The 22515-nt window shown below is 29.1% G+C and overlaps 2 protein-coding genes across 2 annotated transcripts; both read left to right on the forward strand.

Moving 5' to 3' along the window:
• Positions 1–574: 574 nt before the first annotated feature.
• LOC113378692 (mitochondrial carrier homolog 2-like) lies at positions 575–2951 on the forward strand. Its single transcript, XM_026619251.1, has 4 exons — positions 575–590; positions 1414–1598; positions 1688–1755; positions 2719–2951. The coding sequence occupies exons 1-4, from the start codon at positions 575–577 to the stop codon at positions 2912–2914; spliced, it is 465 nt and encodes a 154-aa protein (XP_026475036.1). The 3' UTR covers positions 2915–2951.
• Positions 2952–9133: 6182 nt separating this feature from the next.
• On the forward strand, positions 9134–19698 carry LOC113378693 (NPC intracellular cholesterol transporter 1 homolog 1b-like). Its single transcript, XM_026619252.1, has 4 exons — positions 9134–9293; positions 11580–11774; positions 19238–19432; positions 19544–19698. Exons 1-4 carry the CDS (start codon positions 9281–9283, stop codon positions 19696–19698), a joined length of 558 nt encoding a protein of 185 aa, XP_026475037.1. The 5' UTR covers positions 9134–9280.
• Positions 19699–22515: the final 2817 nt, after the last annotated feature.

The raw sequence follows: 22515 nt of genomic DNA on the forward strand, positions 1-22515 counted from the left end.
ATAATTTTCACAAAAAATTGTAAGTACAATTTTGTTAGTGAAATAAGTTATTCAGTAAAAGGATCAAATAAATATAAACATTATATTATCATAATCTTATAACAATCATATTATTTCTTTTAGCTTATTAAAAACAAGTAAACATAAATATATATTATATAATGTAAATTATTATCAAAGTCCAAAGAATAAATAAAGTTTGCGCCTATACGCTTATCAAAATCAATTTTAGTTTCAAATACAATTAAGCAAAGCACTAAGTATTTACTATTTGGGTCAATTTAATGCAAATTTAAACATTCTATTTATTTGTTTTCTATTTGTTTGTTTATCGAAACTTGATTTCAGAAATCAGAAGTCTAATGTTACATTTAGTACTTCAAGTCCATTTTAAAATTGGCAAAATCATCTAGTATTTACATTATTGCTAATTATATTTACTAATTATTGTATTTTTAGGAGGAAGAGATTTGAAAAGGCATTGTCAGAGACATGATTCTTCACATAAGCGGTACAATAATTAGTCACCCCTTCCAAGTAATCACTGTTAGAATGATGGCTCAATTTATTGGTCATGAAACCAAATATTGGTAAGTAAATGATATACAGGTAACCCCCGTATAACACTGGAGTAATCCTTGTTAGACAAAGGAGTAGTGTAGAAAGAGGGCATAGATTTAAAAATTGCTAGTATATATTTATAATAAAGATAAAAGTATATTCATTAATTTTTGTAGTTGATATGTACTAAGTGAATTAACCTGATCTGGCAAGATTTCCTCATCGTCTGAGAATTTTTCTATACTAGCATAATTTCGATTCCCTTATTTTTGCAATATGAATTGTTATTTTTTAATGCTCGCTTTTGATGAAAAGATTTTTATAAGTTCTTTATATGATACTAAGCACTAATGTTTTCTTTTTTAAATTTTGGGCTCATTTCATTTAAAGAATCTTTTTTTGAGGAATATGACTAATGTTTGGGAAAGCCTTGGCTTTTTTAAAGAAAAGATCTTTACACATTTCTACATGATTCTAGATGTGAGTTCTCTTTTAAATTTTAAATTACTTCATCTAAAGAACCTATATTTGAGAAATATCAATAACTGTTTGGGTAAACCTAGGCTTTTTTCCAATAGAATGTCCAGGCTCAAATGAAAAATGGCAAATGAGATATCTTTTGCATTAAGTTTATGAGCAGTTGTTTTGTGACTTCACCAACTTTACATTAGATAAAGTTTGCTTTATATTTTATTAGAATTTTGCTCATTTCCTAACCTTGTTAGAGTGGATCCATGCTATAGAAATACGTCACGTCCATGTTATAAGGGGGTCACCTATAATTTCAAATTCTAAATTCATATCCACATTTGAATAAATATTTATTTATTTCTATTTTTATTACTACTTCAGTTCAATTTGGGATCAATTGCAACTATTTACCAGAAGAAGGTATTGGAGGATTTTTCAATGGTTTGTTCCCAAGATTGTTAGGTGATATTGCTTGTCTTCTGTTTGCGAGTGCTGTTACATTTATCATTAACAAACATTTAGTACAGGATAAGGAAACTCGCAGCTATGTTGGAGCTATTGCTACAGTAAGATATATTTTAATGCTCTAAATTAGCTAATAATTTTAAAGTAGTTTAAAGTTTATTTATTTAATGCTTATATTTATATATTTCAGTTTGTAACAAGCACAATTATGTACCCATTCCAAGTTGTGTCAAATTGTATGACTCTTCATGGATCAAGGTAAGTACAGTTGTCTTTCAACATACTTATTTATATCTTTGTTAGGCTAGGGCAGTCCAGTTGGACTTATAGCAATTATACTGTGCAAACCAAACCAACTACATCAAAACAAATAACACATATCAAACAAGTAACAATCTGACTATGTTTAGTAAAATTACCAGCAAATTCATCATTGTAGACATATGTTGTTTTTGCTGTTTTCTAAAATGTATTGTATGGTCCATTTTACCTCACCAGCATTGTAAGAAGGTCAACCAGGGGGTAAAAAGATCCACTAATCTATTTTATTTGCTTTACTGAGGTTTTATTGATTTAAAGCTTTATTAATTAATGAATGTGATGCAGTTTAATTATTAGGTTGAACAAAAAATTAAAAAGCATAATCTGAATATGTATTTTTAAATGCAATTTGCAAACATATTTATAAATTTTTAATACTATCATGAGTATTGCTTAGTAGAGATTTCTTTTTAATTTATCATAATCGGACTCAATATTTCTTGAAATACAGTTATTACAAATGAAATAAATACAACTCTTGTTTGAAATACATATTTATGGGCACATTTTTTACAAAGATAACACTGCATATAACTTTTGTATGGAACTTTGTCAAAAGATTTTATCATTGAAGTTGTAAGAACTATCAATTTAATCCATTTTGTTCTAATTGCTTTTGTAACTTATTTTACATATTTATTTAGCATTTTCTCAATAAATAAGAATAAAGGACCACCTAAATTTTTACACCTTGCTACTAGTGTAAAGGTTTAGGTAGTCTCTTTTACTCCAACCACATGTAAGATATTCTTTCACTTTAAAATAGTATTTTTAAAAACTATATTTTACTTGTGGTGGTGGACCTTTTTTCCAGCAGACCTTTAACTCCTGTTCTTCCCTAGTAAAAATTAAATTAAAGCCAGAAATGAAAGTCCTTTATCCATCTAAACTTATTTTTAGATTGGCTGCAAGTAAACCCCCTCACATGCCTACTTTCAACAATTGGCAAGAATGTTGGGCTCACTTGAAACAACGTGGGGAGCTCAAACGTGGCTCATCTTTACTGTGGCGTTTCTATCGGCCCCCGAGTTACGATGTAGGCGCACTGCCGCCAGCGCCTTCTCCTGAATTTAGGAAACCTGGTTACAGGCACTAAACAAACGTGGCCAAAAGATAAATAAGACTTTTTAAGAACCGAGTCTTCATATAATTCCACCGTTCAGTTCGTAGTATCGTGAATAGTTTAATGGCAAAAATGGTACTGACAAGACACAAACTTAAGCATTCACATTATAGGGTTATGATTTTTTTGTTACCTCAGTTATTATATTATTTATTCAATGTTTTTATTTAAATCAATAGGAATAATTTGTGTGCACAACTCGAGATCAATTCTATAAAAACTGCCAAAAATTTAAAGTAGACACTTCTACAAGCATTTATCTTCGTTGTTATTGTTTTAAAATGTTCTTTTTGATGTATGTCGTTATTTTTCTTCGTATTGTCTGTAGAATTTATTTTTAATTGTTATAGTTATGAAATATAAAATTTGTTGTAATAAAGATGTCCATCTATTTTACATGTTGTTTTGATTGTCAGTTACCTAATTTAACAAACAATTATTTAATAAGAGATAAAATATAAGAGAAAATGTTTTTAAAATACACCGGGCAATCAGGCCACTCATTTCATAAAGTTATAAAATCATAAAATTATAAAATTATAACTGCTTAATAATACTTGCTTGCGCGCAGCATTTTTTTTTTAAAGTATTTAGTATTTTAAAGTTTTTGAGCATTTTATTTGAGCACACAAATAATAAATTTTCGGATTATTTATTTCTGGTTAATTATTATCTTATCTGCAATGTAAACGCCTTTTCTGAAATTTCTGAGAGTACGGAAACAAAATGTTTGGTAATATTTTCAAATGTATGAACCAGAGATACTCGTAAGCTATATACAGCAATGACTTTGCTATATGGTTTACTAGATGAATATTCAGAATATTATATATTTAAAAGAACCTTACATTTCCAAATATATTTTCTTATTATATATATATATATATATATATATATATATATATATATATATATACTAGCTGGCTCAGCAAACGTTTAGCCATAAGAAATATTTCTAGAAAATTTTTAGTAGAAAAATTAACTGATGCAGAAGTATGTGTTTAGTGAATTGAGTGTTTTTTCAAAAACTCCGGAACATTTTCAGTTTATTCTCAAAAACAGTTTTATCTTTAGATTTTGATTTTGACACTAAATTCCCTCATTCATTTTTTTTTTGAATTGCTGCTTCTGCAAGATATTCATAACTATGTACATACTTCTTGTGTTCATCGGTATAGGATAATTCTGTAAATCAGTGATTATATGAGAATTGATCAATAATTCAATGCATCTAGTTTTATCGGTGATAACCATTTCGTCGCCAATATCTAGAAATTGTTTTGAAAATGTTGCAGCGGTAGAGCGCGGATACATTTAAGTAATCATTCATTTAATTTTTTTTATTTTATTCCATCTTTCTCGGACATGGAATGTCTCCTTCTTCAGGAACTATTGATAAGAAATGAAAAAACTATTATTATAATTAATTCTTGTGCATGATAATTCAAATCTTATAATTTCTATCATTTTTCTCTTTAAATAACATTTTGGTGATATGGGATGTCTTTTTCTTCGGGAACTATTGATAACAAATAAAAAAGATATTATAATTAATTTTTCTGCATGATAACTAAAATCTTATAATTTCAGCCATTTTTTTCTTTAAATAACATTTTGGTGATAATGGGATGTCTCCTTCTTCAGGAACCCTTGATAACAAATAAAAAAAAAAATACTATTATTATTAGTTTTTGTGCATGATAATTAAAATCTTATAATTTCTGTATTTATCTCTTTGAACAGTGCAAGGATTTCTGTAATGCTTATTTTCATCTCTGTTGAACATCTTTTTGCAGCAGTAATCTGACAAACCTATTCATGATGGTGCATTTCCTATTGTCTCTAGGTAATTTGTAAACAAATTTGCAGTTTTCTGAAAATATGTGTGCAATTTCCTTTTGAAAGTTCCTGCAAGTTGATAACTCAACAGAGATGAAAAAAGCGTTGCAGAAATTCCTTGCACAGGTCATTTAAAGAGATAAAGACCATGAAAAGACAGATATTGTAAGATTTGTATCATCATGCAGAAAAATGACTAGATTTTTTATTTTATTTTTTTTTTTTTTTATTCTTTATTTTTTGCAGTTTTTGACCCCCATTTTGGACTTTAGATTTGTGTTCAGCGATAAAAAAATACACTAAGAAACTTAATACGCACACCCAGCACAGACCTCTTTTAATTGTGGATCTTTTTTGTGGAAATCTTGAAATATTCTGTATAATAGGTACATGGGCGAATTGCTGGCTCTTACAGCAGTGTCACTTCTGCAGCAAAAACCACCGAACATAATATACGTAGTAGAAGGTATGTTGAGGAATATATACTAACTATTTTATACTAAAAACTTGTGAGGCATTTTGGGACTAATTGTCAAGAATTATTCAAGAAAACATCTTTAGAATTCAGTATTTGTTTCCCGCTATAGCAAACGTTAAAGAAAATAACAATTCGTTTACTCCTTTTATACCCCAAACTATTATTTGATATTATACTAACCCTTTCCCGCTCGGCACACCAACTCGGAAGTTATCTACCAGCAACTTGGCGCCACATTCTTACGAAAACATACCTGCTGTGTGAACTTGATATTATTACTGTGCATTGTATGCAATTTTGTTTTATAGGAATTTATATTGTGGACATTAAAGAACATGCATTTACAATAATTAATAATTATTTTTTGCCCCATGTCGAAGTAAAAAATCGATCTCGTGAATAATGGACGCCCCCTAATAAACATACTAAATTGAAGCAAAGTAAATATTTCATGAATTAATGCAACAAAAAAAAAAAATACATTATAATTGATTTATTGATGGAAAAAACTTGATAATATAAATAAAATTATATTTTATAATTGTGGGCCGCAGAAAAATATTTAAAGAGTCGCATGTTGCTCATCCTTGATCCATCCTTAAATGATGTTTTGATATGAACCGAGACATTGTGTATACAAACTGCCATGTCCCTCTTTTATTCATTCAACAACTTAAGACAATCTTATCACTAAAACAGGTGTCCAAATCACTTAAGATGACAATTGATTCTAAGCATCTTTATCGGTCGAAAACACCACCTGTGTGTTGTAAAATTAAAACACTAAATCAATAATACGAAAAAATACTTGGTATTTTTATAATCCTTGGTGGCATGATATGCGCCCGAGTGAAATACTAGATTTACTTTGTCCCCTGAGAGGAGACAGCCGAATGATATGATGGACTTACTTTGTCCCCTCAAATGGGACAGTCAAGGATGGTAAAAATCTCAATTTTTATTGATAAATTCGATTATTTACAATTTTTTTATATTTTATAATTACCGCCTTTATTTTTACCAACCCAAATCCACAAATATTATTTTGCAATAGCGCGATCGCTTAAAAAAATGTTCAAAATTAAAAAAAAAAAAATAAATACAAAAAATCTTTTTTTTTCAAAAATTTTAAAATTTGTCAAAAATCAAATTTTTTCAAAGTTTTTTTTTTAAATTTAGTGTTCGGTATGGGAGTTCCCGCAATTTGCCTTAAGACGACGCCATACACCACTAGTTTCTTTTACTATCTGCACCTATTTCATAAGGAACATCATCATTCCATATGGTACTACTAAAAATCTATTGACCAATAATTATGGAAACTTTTCAATTAATTTAAACCAGAATTTCTTAACATTTTTGAGATACGTGAAATGCGTATCACGAAAGAGCGCGATTGATAATAATTTCGTTAGAAAAGAGATTCTTTAAATTGACAATACCTACTTAATGAATGATTATAGATTATTGTAATCTTTAGATTGTCTTCATTAACTAATCAATAGATCGATACAAAAATTTGAAGTAGACAATTTGAAACATATGCTGTTGTTGCTGAAGTGGAATCTGTCGGAAAATATTAAATCGTATTTTGGAATTTGCCTTGCTGGTTCAACGGAATTTAGAGATAACAATCATATATGATTAGGAGAATTTTACTATTATCGATCATATACTATAAATACACAATTGCAAAACATATGGACATGGAATTTCTAGTACTGCAGGGTGCAGGCATTTTGTAATTTTAAAATAGTATATGTTAAATTGATTACAAATTATGTTAAGTCCGCGGTTTCCAATCTGTGGGACGCGCTTCTCGGGGGGGCGAACAACTGTTTACAAAATACTATTTTCGAAAATATATAAAAAATGTCGAAATAATATCAAACTAGTGGTGTGCGGCATGATATGTAGAGTCGAATTGCTGGAACTTCCCGTACCATAATTAAATATTCGAAGAATAAAATTTAGTTAAAAAAATATTTTCTTGAAATTAAAAAAAAAATGAAACAATTTTTTTCTGCCCATCCGCGTTTTTTTAATCATTCAAATCAAATACTCCGTACTCTCAAAATTTTGTTTTCTTTGTTTTGTATCTCTAAAACGGCTGGACTTGCCTTTGCCAAAAACTAATCACCACATCTTCCTATCAATAGGAATCGAATATTTTTTGAAACATTCAAATCGGTTGATCCGTGCGCCGGAAACGTGGACGAAAAATTGTATTTATACATACATAACACAAACACACATCTATTTAGGTATGCCAAAATGTTCAGAAACCTTCACAACGTGTAGAAATGCAAACATTTTCAATTTCGATTTTTGCACGATTACAATAACTTATTCTACGGGAAGTTAAAAATTAATTAATAAATAATAATCTGTTATGTATATTTTTACATACTTAATAAATAAAATAATAATGGATAGTATTGCCTTAAGGCATCAGGTCAGTAAGCTGAGTTAAAAACCAACTTGATTCAGGGAAGAATGGTGTGAGATTTTCCCTTGTCCTTTCATACCGCAGTGCCTCAAATAGGCTTATTATCAATTGGAAACATATTTTTGATCTAGATTTTCAAGTGAAAATGGACATCGCTGCTGCTCGATGTCAGGTTGTGTAGAGCAGGATTTCGATTTTTTTTTGAATATTTTGAACTTTATTTGAAAACAATTGCGCTGCATAGCTGTTTTAGAGTCATACAAAGCGCGTGAGCGCCGCGTAGTCGTCTAACGTGTAAACATTGGTACGGAACCCATATAAATGTACACACAATTTGTATTTATTATTATAACCTTTATAAAATATTGGATAATGCAATGCACGTATGTTTAATGTTCATTTTTGACCGCCAAATGGCATTATTTTTACATTTTGTATTGGATTTCCGGAAACGCTAGACCTGCCTTCCTAAAAATTTAACCAGTTTTTCATTTTTTGAATTATTCAAATCGGACGCTACGTTCTCCCAAAAACTGAAATACCATTTTTGGCACTTTTTGCCTGGTATCTTCGAAACGGCTGGACCTGCCTTTACCAAAAACTAATCAGCATGTCTCTTTATCAATAGGAATCGAATGCTTTTTGAACCATTCAAATCGATTGATCCGTATTCTCGAAATCGTCGACGAAAATTTGTATCCGCACACACACACAAACATCCCACGTCATCGACTTGCCTTCGAGCAGACAACCATTTACTTTTATTTTTATTTCAGTCGATAATGTGAACGAAATGGCTGAACCTGCTTTTGCCAACTAATCAGCAGGTCTCCCCATTAATACAAATCAATTGTTTTCTGAATTATTCAAATTGGTTGATCCGTGTTCCTCGAATTCGTCGACGAAAATTTGTATCCGCACACATACACACACACACATATATACATCCATTTTTCTAAGGTATGCCAGAATGTTCAGAAACTCTGAAACGTAGATATATAAAAATTTCCATTTTCGATTTTTTGCGATTACTATAACTTACCCTACGGGAAGTTAATAAAATAACTGCAGAAAATCTAACTTAGTTCAATTTAAATTTTAAGGAATTACTACAAAATCTTTATGCATAGTTGCAAAAATAAATCCATTCATCTATTACAAAACCAGATAACATAATTCGTCACATAAATCTTCAACACACGCGCGCATATCATGTCACAAACACAAAGGATTATGAAAATATCAAGTATTTTGTTTCGATATTGATTGAGTATTTTTAATTTTACAACACACAGGTGTTGCTTTCGATTGATAAAGATGCTTAGAGTCATTGTCATCTTCAATGATAGTGATTTGGACACCTGTTTTGGTGATAAGATTGTCCTAAGTTGTTCAATTGATGAATGGGTTTTTTAGCCATTGCAATAGAAGCCGTCGAGGCGAACGGCGAAATGAAATTTTTGGGTGATTAGTTTGTGATATTTTTTTATAAGTTTTGTGTTTGATAGAAAAAATTAGTGTGTTGGATAAGTTATTGTTAATTGATTATTTAATTTGAAGAAAGAATTCAAAAATGAAGTTAATAGGTGAGTGAGAATTTGGATACCGCCAAATTATGTATGATGACGGTTTTTGCGAAACCTCTGCTGAGGATCGGACTTTTGGACGATTAGGATTTTAATTTGTGATGTTTGGATATGTCTTTCAATTATGTTTGTGAATTACGTTGTGATAAATTATATAAATATTTATTACCAAGTTTGAACGATTCAACAAATTGCATATATAAAAAAATACAGTATCAGTTTTACAGTACATGTTTGCTTCAGTTGGTTATTTTTTACTTGATCACAGACATACTGGATTTTTATTCATAGCTAAAGTTGCAAGTATAATGTGTCCGCTATCAAGTATGTCATAAATAATTCGTCTTGTTATATATTAACAATAATTTATTAAAAATTGCAGAAACTTTTCATTATAGGAGTACGGTTGTGCGTTTTGTCACTTTTTTTATCAGCAATAATTTTGTAAATTTCCTAGTTAGCTGGGAGAAAAGTAAATTAAATCGTAATTAGAGCAGTGGGAACACTGAAATGCTGCTCTTAAATATGATGGAATAGTCATAAAATGAAATTATTAAATGGTAATTTGAGCACTGAAATGCTGTCCTCAAATACGATGGATTAGTTATAAAATCAATTCATACAAGATGAGGACGATTGTCACAATAGTCCATACTCTAAGGACGGTTGCAATCATTTTCCTTCTTATAATTAATTAGCTTAGTGTTATTATATTTTTTTTCTTCAAAGTCAGTCAAAAATGTTAACTAGTAAATTACCTTGGCTAATCAGGCAAAAATTTACAGTGACTATGTATCAATATACTGAGATTTAATCAAAATCATCATTCAATGGTGACAAAAGTGACTATCACTTGCACATTTTACATGGAACCAGAAACCGCATGTTGCTTGGCACTTTATCTATTTTACACCACCCCTACTTTCAGAATATGGGCAGCCACAAACCAGAGAATCGTTCTTTTTTTATTATTTATTTTGCTTATTGTTAGTTAGTTAGATTTTTTTCACGTGTTCAGACTTTCAAAAACATTAACATGCCACAGCCAACAAATTTCACAACCGTACCCAACGCACACTTTTGAAACCAAATCATCGTTATGACTGAGCTAAATTATTTAGGCAAAATCACATTTCTGGCAACCAACTGTTAATGTTCAACTACAGTAAAATAACAATTGCTGTCATATCAATTATTTACCCATATTGTTAAGTTTTTGCAACTTACATTAAGACAAAATGCCACTTGCACGTAGTTAAATAATATTTGCTATTGTTGTTGTCTATAAATGACACAAATGCAACGAAAAGTTTATATGCTTCTATTTTCAAACGCCTAGATGCCATACAAGGAAATCTGGCAAACATACGGTTGCGTTATAAGTGAAAAAACTGCAGTTTAATTTAGATTTAGACTCGACAAAGCCGTTTCTTTGCAATTAGCAGAAATGTGTAAAATTTGTCTTTCTTGTTTAAGTACACCATCCTGATTTAATTTTAAAAATCCAAAAACTGTTCGAAATGTATTGGTTAAGAATCGCTTTGATTAGAGTTTGGTAGAGATTGGATGTGTCGTTTCTTTGTAATTAAATATTGAAACTTTGTGTAACGATAGATTTTTTAGAATGAAATTATATACTAAAATATTACAGGCCTACAATAAGCGTTTAATTTAAAAATTTATCAAAGTTTAGAATTTTGTTGCATGTTTGGGTGATTGTAATCAAAATCTATGTCGAAGCATCTGTACGTTCTGTGGTTTTTTGTTGGAAGCTGCTGATTGCAGTTTACGCCCACACTTAAATAAAATAGATTTTTGGAGCATGATAAGGATGTGCGGTGACACCCAACTGCAGCCCTGCATTAAGTACGACCCTGATTTTATTGTTGATGGGCATGCATCAAAACAACCGTTTCGTTGGGTATAAAAGCCCAAACGGATAGTAAAGGTCTCTTTCACCATCGACAGCCAGGAATTATATATGAATATAATTGTATCTATATTAGATAGCAATAAATAATAGTAAAACCACAAAGTCGTTCATATTCCCAAACGGCTTCAGACGAAATGAAATGTGCTAAACAAAATAATTTAATTTATACAATTACATATAAGTATGTTTCAAAGATTTCACTTAAAACATATATAAAAAATCGTTAGAAAGCTACATCTTCATTTTCCTAATACTAATTCTTTTTCTTAAGTCGATTATTTACACATGTCTTCCCCTTCATGCAACTTGCCTTAAGGCAAAATGTTACTTACAACTATTAATTTTTATTTCAGTTTTTCTCTTCCTGGCGACAGTTGCATTAGCTGCAAAATCCACCGAAAATTGCGTATGGTACGAAGAATGTACGAACGTTGGTGGCAGGGGCAAAAATTGCCCATCAAATCCTCCACATGGGCCCAAACTTCTGGAAGATGCCGAAGCCTTCAAAATACTTCAGACGTACTGTCCGGAATTTATCAACGATAAAGGTAAATGATTGATACTTAAAATCTCATTGAACATTGGACAATCGTTTTTTATCTTTTAGATTAATAAATCAAGGTTATCAAATCGTTAAATCATTTAATATTTTTAGTATTTACCACACTTGTCTAAATTTGATCATAATTATTTTTAATTGGTATAAACGGCAAAATTTGCCTGATGTTTAAAAGTGCATTTTTTAACTTCCCGTAGGGTAAGTTATAGTAATAGCAAAAAAATCGAAAATGAAAATTTTTGCATATCTTCATGTATCAAAACCTTCTGAACATTTTGGCATACATTAGAAAAAATGGATATATGTGTCAAAAACTATCATTAGACATATGCACATCAAATTATCAGATATTTTATAGAGATTTTAACAATAAGTATAAATTTTGTTTTCATTCCTATGGGTTCCGTACCATGTCTAATGATCATTTTTGACCGCCAAATGGCATTTTTTTACTTTTTTTACTAGATCTCCGAAACCGCTAGACCTGCCTTCATGAAAATTTGATCAATTCTTCATCTTGTTAGTACAAGTAAATTATTCAAATCGGACGCTCCGTTCTCTTAAAAACTGAGTTACCGTTTTTGGCAGTTTTTGCCCCATATCTTCGGAACGGCTAGACCTGCCTTTGCCAAAAACTAATCAAAACTTTCAATTCTCAAATATATTCTATTTGTTTCTTAAAGTTTTTAAAAATCATTGTTTCAAGCATTATAATAAAAAAATATTATAAAAAACAGTCAAATTTTCTCAAAAATATCAATTCTCAAAACTATTCTATTTGTTTTTCAAAAGTTAATTTTTTATGCTTTTTAATAAAAAATTATAAAAAAACAGTCACAAAATATTCAGTTCTCAAATCTATTCTATTTGTTTTTCAAAGTTTTCAAAAATTATTCTTTCGAGCATTTTAATAAAAAAATATTATAAAAAAACAGTAAAATTTTCTCAATTCTCTGTTCTCAAATCCATACTATTTGTTTTTCAAAGTTTTCAACAATTTAGTAAAAAAAAAATATTTAAAATTTTATTTTATTTTTTTTAATTTTATTTTTTCAAGCTTTTCAGTAAGAAATTATTTTCGGTACAGGGAGTTTCAGCAATTTGTCTGAAGGCATGATGCTATTCAAAATTAGTATTTTTAATTTTTATTTTTTAGTTATTTAACCATTGTATAATAAATAGAGACAATTTGAATTTGTGTTATAATTTTAAAAGAGATTACAAGATAAATTTGTTACAAATTTTTGCCCTGCAACAGAATTCTTATCTAGTAATTAAAACACATCAAGTCTTTGGACTTCTAATAGATGATATATTAAATATAATTTGTAAAACAATTTACACTTTGTAAAAACAGAATATATCAATATATATATTTTATAAATTAAGCTTCTAATATCACCCCTGGTTGCCAAGAGAGAGTGCCGGTCCAACAAGAGTCTTTCTTAAGCTTTCTTCGTGTTTCTTCGAGTATCTCCGATACTTTTCGTCTAGGATAGAGTCCTAATCTGAATCCTAGTGGTGGAATACTAATAGAACATAGACAACAGAAAAATATTTACATTATTTTTTTATACATTTATTTGTAATCCATGCGTTTCGGCTAACATCCTTGCCCTCGTTCAGTGGTAAATACTGTCAAAATTTGGTATCCTTAATTAATAAAGATTTAGAATGTGCACAAGGGTAAAATATATATGTTTTGGCATTACAATAAACCACACAAATAAACATGTATAATATTTAGTAAGTTCTTGAAACTTTATACTTACGGTTCTGAGTTTGGGATTGAAATCTCTATCTTTTTTCCTAAACAAAAAAATATAATTATTCAACAATAATGATAATTTTTAGTTAATAACTAATAATAAAGCTTTTTTGAATCTCGCGTTCCACCTTATAAATATTGAAGATAATTTGTATCAAATTGAAATGCTATACCAGTGGTTTCCAACCTTTTTTGCACAGCGCCGCCCTGCTCTAATAAGAAAAATTGTTGCGCCCTCCCCTTAATTTTTTGAACAGTTTAATTTTATAAATACCTCAGATATCAGACTACAAATTAATATGCAATATTTTGTAAAAATATGCATAGAAACTAATTATTTTTTGTTTATTTTTTAATATCGTTTCCAAAATGTTGGATTATTTTCGATAGTATTCTGGGAACTGCGCGCCCCCCCTAGCACAGCCTGGCGCACCCCTAAGGGGGCGCGTCTCTAAGGTTGGAAACCGCTGTGCTATACACTACTAGTTTTATTACTACTAGAGTCAAAAATTTTGCATATCTTCACGTTTCAGAAGTTTCTAAATATTTTGCCATATATTAGATTTAGTTGGATTAGATATTATGGATTAATCGATTAAAAGAGTTTCAAAAATTTCAAAATTTTCAAAAAAGTTCAAAATTTAAAAAAAAATCCATAAATTTCTTTATTTTCAAAAATTATTATTTTTTAAATTAAATGGGTTTCAAAATTTTTAAGAAGAATTTTTCAAAATTTCAAAAAAAAAAATTTTCAAAAATTTAATTATTTCCAATTAATTAAAAATTTTGAATATTGCCACGTATCACCAACAGGGAGGGGGAGTCCAAAAATCCTTAAAAATCGATCACGTGATTAATGGACGCCTACATGTGTGGAATTTGAGTTCAAGATATATTTTTATGTCACTTTCAATTATTAGTATGATTGTAAATATAAAACTAAATCTTTAATAATTCTACTTACGCGATAAAATTGCCGCTACAGTTACCAAACAACCCAAAAACATCCACATATCTACACGACACTGACATCGAAAATGCTCCAGATCTTTTCCCCGCCTAGACGGATATGTCCTCCCGTTTCAGTTACGCCAGAATCGCAACTGCAGGCTGGGAAATCCTGAAAAAATTCAGTTAATATGAATATATTAATTTGTAATATATATTAACTAGCAAACCCGACAAACTCCGTTTCGCCACCACCAGATGGTTTCGTGAGAAAGATGAAGAAATTTTTTGTTTGTTTTATATTTGAAAAGAAAAAATTTGATTTTATCATACAATAGTAATGAATTTATTTCGATTACAAAAATGAAGTGTTTTTTAGTTGAACTTCTCTAAGTGAATAAAAGTAAATCCGCAAATTATCCGTTTCATGGAAGTGGTCTTTGGTAAACCACATTTTTGTTTTTTGGTCTGACGTTAACACAAACAAAGCGGATGGTTTTCCAACTCGTGAACAGGCAACGTAAAACTGCCGGTGAAATTCAGTGCGTGTACATTATTATTCTTTGCGACAAGAATTGCTCGTTGACTTAACCAAGGATAATTCTGATAATTCTTACTAATGTCATTGCTCGAATTTTCAATTACATTGCGTGAAGTTCCAGGAATTTGCATTAAGGCACGATGCCATGCACCACTAATTTTCTTACAATTAGCTATAAACCTTGCGGAGCCCGAGACATTTCCAACGAATGCAAAATTGTCGAAATCGGTTCGTGCGTTCTGGAGTTATTTTGCCAGGAAGGAAAACCCGACTTATTTTTATATATATGTAGACTACTATATGTTCATGGAAATATGCATAACTTACCAAGATCTGGAGCCTTGACGAAAACAATCACTAGACAAAACGAAACAGTGTGGATGTGTGGTCGACAGGAAAACGGCAAGAACAAAATATCACCCATGTATCTGAAGAACTAGAAAAATATGAGGAGATATAGATAAATAATAATATATTTTTAATCTTTTCTAATATGAATTAAATATATACAAATAGGACGTAAAAATGTTTTATCATGTTAGCGTGTTAGTACAACTTCAGAAACCGTTTACAGTTTTGTATATGAAAATTTTATATTTCGTTTATTATTGATCAAAGATTGGAAAATTCCGTTTTTATCACGATATATCAATTTTTTTAATATATATCTAATTGATAGATACAATCAGTGATAAAATTCAAGCGCCGATAATACTTTGACGTAACAAAATAAACAATTGTTAAATGTAGATAATTTATATATATTAGGGTGGTCCTTTATATGGATACATTCAAATTTTTCTGCTCTCAGGGGCTCAAATGCTTCCAAAATGATAAAAAAACTAGCTGTAAGTGGAATTCTGTCTTAAGGCAATTAGGGCATCGTGCCTTAAGGCAAATTGCTGGAACTTCCCGTACTCCCCGCAATTCAAAATTCGAGTAATTAAAAATAATCAATAATAATCCATAAAAGTTGATCAATGATTTGAAACTATTAATAGAATTTTGAACCATATTAAATTATTTATTTTGAAATATTTTGGAAATTCTGAACTTTTTTTCAAAGCAATCGTACTGCTTTAACTGCATAAAGACGAAATATCAAAATGCGTAAGCGCCGCGTCGCTGTCTAACGCGTAAACATTGGTACGGAACCCATAGGAATGTTAACAAAATTTATACTTATTGTTAAAATCTTTATAAAATATCTGATAATTTTTGATGTGCATATGTCTAATGTTCATTTTTGACCGCATAATGGCTCATTTTTTTACTTTTTCCTCCATATCTCCTAAGTCGTTGGACCAGCCTTTCCAAAAATTTGAACAGTTCATTTAGTCAATACAAATAAAACGTTTTTTGAATTATCCAAATCGGACGCTCCGTTCTCTTAAAAATTGAGTTACCGTTTTCGGCACTTTTTGCCCCGTATCTTCGGAACGGCTAGACCTGCCTTCGCCGAAAACTTATCAGCACGTCTCCTTATCAATACGAATCGAATGTTTTTTACATTATTCAATCGGTTGATTCGTGTCCCGAAATCGCCAAATAAATATAAATATAATATAAATAACGAAAAATTTGTATCCGACATACATACATACACGCACGCACACACACACACACACACACACACATACACACCACACACACACACACACACACACACACATACATCTACTTTTTCTAAGGTATGCCAAAATGTTCAGAAGATTTTGAAACGTAAAGATCTAAAAAAATTTTCATTTTCATTTTTTTTGCGATTACTATAACTTGCCCTACGGGAAGTTAAAAACAATTCTCTGAAAGTTTTAGCTCTTGATATTAACTTTAAGATAGTCCGCACTCCAAGCAAATAAAATTTCATTTGCTTTTTAGAATTTTATAACTTAGCGACAAGTGAATCAAAATTTCGAGAAAAATACTGTATTTGCTTACTTTGATCATAAATAAAAAAATTACACAAAAAATTTGATATATTTTGTGGACTAAGTATTCACTTAGAAAGCAGAACCTAGAAACTTCGGTTGGAGTGCGGATTATCTTAAAGTTAATATTAAGAGCTAAAACTTTCAGAGAATTGTTTTTTATCATTTTAAAAGCATTTGAGCCCCTGGAAGCCAGAAAATTCGAAAACATCCATATTCAAGACCATCATTAAGTTGTGTGTGTGTGGGGGGGGGCGTGTTATTTGTTAATTCGAATAATAATAAAGTTTTTGTTGCGTCGTTTCGGGACTAGATATGTTTCACCATCAGACCAGTCTGTCAAAAAACATTTTTTTATATATATATATATATATATATATATATATATATATAAAATATTGTGGAAAAAATATACCTTCAATTGTATGTGGCCTCAGTGAAACCTTAGAACGAAGAACGGGAAGATAATTGGTGAAAAAATTCCTCGGAATCACTAGAGGGGCACATAAAACGCATCAAACACTTCCATAGTCAGTCGTCCACCCTCACCAGCCGTAAAGATGGTAAGGTGGTAAGGTGCATAGAAATGGGTTCTGGTGAAGGAGGTGGACCAACTAAGGAGCGTCGATGCTACCTTCGGCATCTCGCGAAGTAAAATGGGAGAATATTTACAGTGGAGAAAGCCATTTAGGAAAGTTTCGCTGGCTGCTTTGAGTTCCCAAATTCTGAAGTATTCTTTCAACAATCTGTATAGAAGAAAAGATTGTTTTTGTAACACAGTAGGAAGAAAATTGTATGAGCTCCATCATTTTATCAAAAATGATGGAAATCTCTATCTTTCTATCCCAAACTCAGTTTCGATGTTTTTTGTTTTGTAATAACAAAACATGTATATTTTACCATTGTGCACACTCTAATTATATGAAGCAATAGTGATTTTATTAATCAAGGATACCAAATTATGACAGTATATTCCACTGATGTTGATAGGATGCTGAAAAGGATTTCAAATAAATTACAAAAAAAATTGATTTAATATATATTAGAGCGGGTCGATTTTCATGAGTTAAAAAAAGTCGCTTAGACACATATGATTTTTGGATACTAGGAATCAAAATAGGATACTTTGCTGCCATACTTTTCAAATTAATTTTGATGCCCCAAAAATAAGGGTTAATTTAGAAAAAAAAGATTCAATTTTGACCTATTTAAAGTGCCACAATTGCGTCCAAATGAATGACCGACCGACTCGCGCTAACTTTGGAAGGTCGATCCGCCCATGGACATGGTTTACCCCCTGGCCCCCCTGAGAAAATTTAACCCTTATCTTTGGGTCAATGCACGGGACATGAGAATTCATTTTTGAGGTATGGTTTCTTTAGCAAAATATCTTACTTTGGTCCCTAGTATCCAAAAATCATGTGCCTAATCGACCCGCCTTGATATATATATATATATATATATATATATATATATATATATAAAGATCTACTAATTGTAAGTACTAATTACTATTTTATTTTTTCTTTTCACTCCAATTCAATTGTTTTAGTTTTTAATTTTATTTTTAGTTTCCACTGAATGAAGGCTAGGATTATAGCCGAAACGTATGGATTTAAAATAAATTTTTGAAAGAAATTCATGTTTTTTATTGATGTTATGCCCGATTATTAGACTTTGTTAATACATATGTCAACATCAATTCAGAATCATACAAAATTAATATACTCGTATATATATATATATATATATATATATATATTATTAAGTTATTCCTATTTGATATTTAACAAATATTTGATTACCTTATCAAAATTAGAAAAAATTACAAAATTCGTTAATATTAGGTTTCAATACATTTTCAAAAAATTAGTTTTAGTTAGTAATAATTATTAAAAAAATGTATCTGAAATGTGTTCAAATTCTATTAATAATCATGTTTAAATGATTTTAAAAATGATTTCAGCTTTTCCGTCAGTTAATTGTTCATAATAGTAAATTGCTTAAGAATAGCTTAAATTTTAATATTTATAAAATAATTCTCATTTTTAATATTAGTTTGGTGATTATGAAATTTTATATTTCTTTATTTACCTAGAAGCTGAAGCATGTAGCAATTTACTCTATTACTATTACTCTAATTTTATGTAAATACCTTTTCCGAATGTCGCGTTCTCCAACTGATATCAATAAATATTGAAGAATTTAAATGAATAAAATTTGCATTAAATCAGAATGCTATTATACACCACTATTTTTTTTACCAGGTGAAGCTTATACTTGCTGCAGTCCTCAACTGATCAAAACTATGGGAACAAACATCGTTTTGGCTTCAGGAATTTTCAGCAGATGCAGAACCTGCATGAACAATCTGGTGAAAAGTATTTGCCAGTTTTCCTGTTCCCCAGATCAAGCCAAGTGGATGACCGGCAATAAAACTGTGAATCCTGATGACGGAAAAGGTCAGTGAATACAAATAATATTTTAAGACATATATGTAATTGAAATTTTTGCATATATTTATAGTCATTCTGGTTAGTACTTAATTACTTAATTTTACTAATTTTTTTTAGAATACTTTAAAGAAATGTCCATTCAAATCTCCGAAACGTATGTGAATGGAACTTATGATTCCTGCAAAGGAGTCGTGGTACCTTCAAGTGGAATGCTGGCCATGGACCTTGCTTGTGGAAGTTACGGAGCCTCCAGGTGTTCTCCACAAAGGTAAGATTGAAAAAAATTACGTTAAATTTTTATATCAATATCATAATTTATTCTGTCAAAGAACATTTTTTTAACATCCCGTAGGATAAGTTATAGTAATCGCAATATAATCGAAAATGAAATTTTTTTCATATCTTTAGGTTTCAGTGGTTTCTGAACATTTTGAAATATCCTACAAATTAGATTTTGTTAGATTAGATACTATGGATCAATTGATTAAATGAGTTTCAAAAATTTCAGAATTTTTAAAAAGGTTCAATATTTCAAAAATTTTAAAATTTTCAAAGTTTTTCAAAAATTTAAAATTTTCAAAGTTTTTCAAAAATTTTAAAATTTTCAAAGTTTTTCAAAATTTAAATTTTAAAAGTTTATCAAAAATTTTAAAATTTTCAATTTTATCATCAAAATTTTAAATTTTCAAAGTTTTTCAAAAATTTTCAATTTTCAAAGTTTTTCAAAAATTTTCAAATTTTCAAAGTTTTTTCAAAAATTTTCAAATTTTCAAAGTTTTTCAAAATTTTCAAATTTTCAAAGTTTTCAAAAATTTTCAAATTTTCAAAGTTTTTCAAAAATTTTCAAATTTTCAAAGTTTTCAAAAATTTTCAAATTTTCAAAGTTTTTCAAAAATTTTAAAATTTTCAAAGTTTTTCAAAACTTTAAAATTTTCAAAGTTTTTAAAAATTTAAACATTTTCAAAATTTTCAAAAATTTAAAATTTTTAAAAATATTCAAAATTTAAATATTTTAAAAAATATCAAATTTTAACAGTTCCAGCAATTTCTCTTAAAGCACGACGCCACGCACTACTAGTTCTATATAAAACAATATTGTTTAACTAAAAAAAATTGAATTGGATTTCAGAATCTAAAAAAATTTGAAGTTTAAAAAAATATCAAAAATTATGAAATAAAAGTCACTTACCTTCAATTTAAAAAAAACTATTCGTTAAATAGCACTAGTATTTAAATTGAATAAAATACCATAATTACACCCAATAAATTTTGTAGGAAAAATATTTTTCATAATTATACATTGACATTAAATGATGATTTTTTGTTTTATAAATTGAAAAAAACAAAAAGCTTGCTGTGTTCACGTGTCAAATTTCATTTGTTTTATATTCAGAAATTTCATTGACATATCTGTCAAAAAAATATGTCAAAAATTACGAAATCCAAATTCACTACCCCCCATTTAAAATACTGTTCCTTAAAAAGCAACATTATAATATTTAAATTTTAAAATTGAATAGAATACAATAATTACAACCAATTAATTTTGTAGTAAAAATATTTTTTCACGATTTCTATACGTTCTCGATTTGATGATTTTTTGTTTTGTAAATTGAAAAAAAAAACAAAAGCCAGCTGTGTTGTTCATTTGTGTCAATGATTTTATGATCCGAAATTTTATTGACATATCTAAAATGTCTATTTGTCAAAAATTGCGAAATTTTGAATAAAATACAATAATTAAAACCAATAAATTTTGTAGTAAAATTATTTTTCACGATTTTATACGTTCTCAAGTTTGATGATTTTTTGTTTTGTAATTTGAAAAACAAAATGCTTACTGTGATCAGAAATTTCATTGACACAAAACAAAACAAGGAATGGGTTTATATATCCAAAATTTCATAAAATATGTCAAAATTACGAAATCTAAATTAAATTCACTTACCCCCCATTTAAAACACTATTCCTTAAAAGGCACCATCATAATATTTAAGTTTTAAAAGTTTGAATAAAATACAATAATTGCACTCATTAAATTTTGCAGTAAATATATTTTTCACGATTTCTATATGTTGTTGATTTTGATGATTTTTTGTTTTATGAATTGAAAAAACAAAATGCTTACTGTGATCAGAAATTTCATTGACACAAACAAAACAAGGAATGGATTTATAACATATCCAAAATTAAAAAAATATGTCAAAATTTACGAAACCAAAAATCACTTACCCCCATTTAAAACACTGTTCCTTAAAAAGCACCATATAATATTTAAAATTTGTATAGAATACAATAATTACACTCAATAAATTTTGTAGTAAAAATATTTTTCACGATTTCTATACGTTCTCGATTTTGATGATTTTTTGTTTTGTAAATTGAAAAAAAAAACAAAAGCCTGCTGTGTTCATTTGCGTCAATTGTTTTTTGATCACAAATTTCATATGTCCAAAATTTCAAAAAATATATAAAAATTACAAAAGCAAAATTCACTTACAAAAACAACTGTTTCTTAAAATGCACCATTATAATATTTAAGTTTAAAATTTGAAATAAATACACTCATTGAATTTTGTAAAAATATTTTTCACGATTCTTATACGTTCAAGTTTGATGATTCTTGTTTTGTAATTTGGAAAAACAAAATGCTTACCGTGATCAGAAATTTGATTGACACAAACAAAATAGGAATGAATTATAAAAATTATCGAAAAAATAAAAAAAATATATATAAAATTACGAAACCAATATTCACTTACCCCCATAAAACACAATTCCTTAAAAAGCACCAATACAATGATCAGATTTTAAAATTTGATTAAAATACAATAATTGAATACAAATTAAATTTTGTAGTAAAAATATTTTCACGATTTTTATACGTTCTCGGTTTTGATGATTTTTGTTTGTAAATTGAAAAAAACAAAGCTTGCTATGTTCATTTGTGTCAATCGCTTTATGATCAGAAATTTCATTGGCGCAAACAAAACAAAGAAAGGAATTTGGATTCTTCTAGGATGGTAAATGATATTTGGCAATACTGTCTGGTGTTGTAGATAAAATATATTAAATCAATGATTATATTA

Source organism: Ctenocephalides felis, unplaced genomic scaffold, assembly GCF_003426905.1.
Source record: "Ctenocephalides felis isolate EL2017-DRISC unplaced genomic scaffold, ASM342690v1 CF-g0.4_SCAFFOLD_01886, whole genome shotgun sequence".
In the NCBI taxonomy this organism is placed as follows: Eukaryota; Metazoa; Arthropoda; class Insecta; order Siphonaptera; family Pulicidae; genus Ctenocephalides; species Ctenocephalides felis.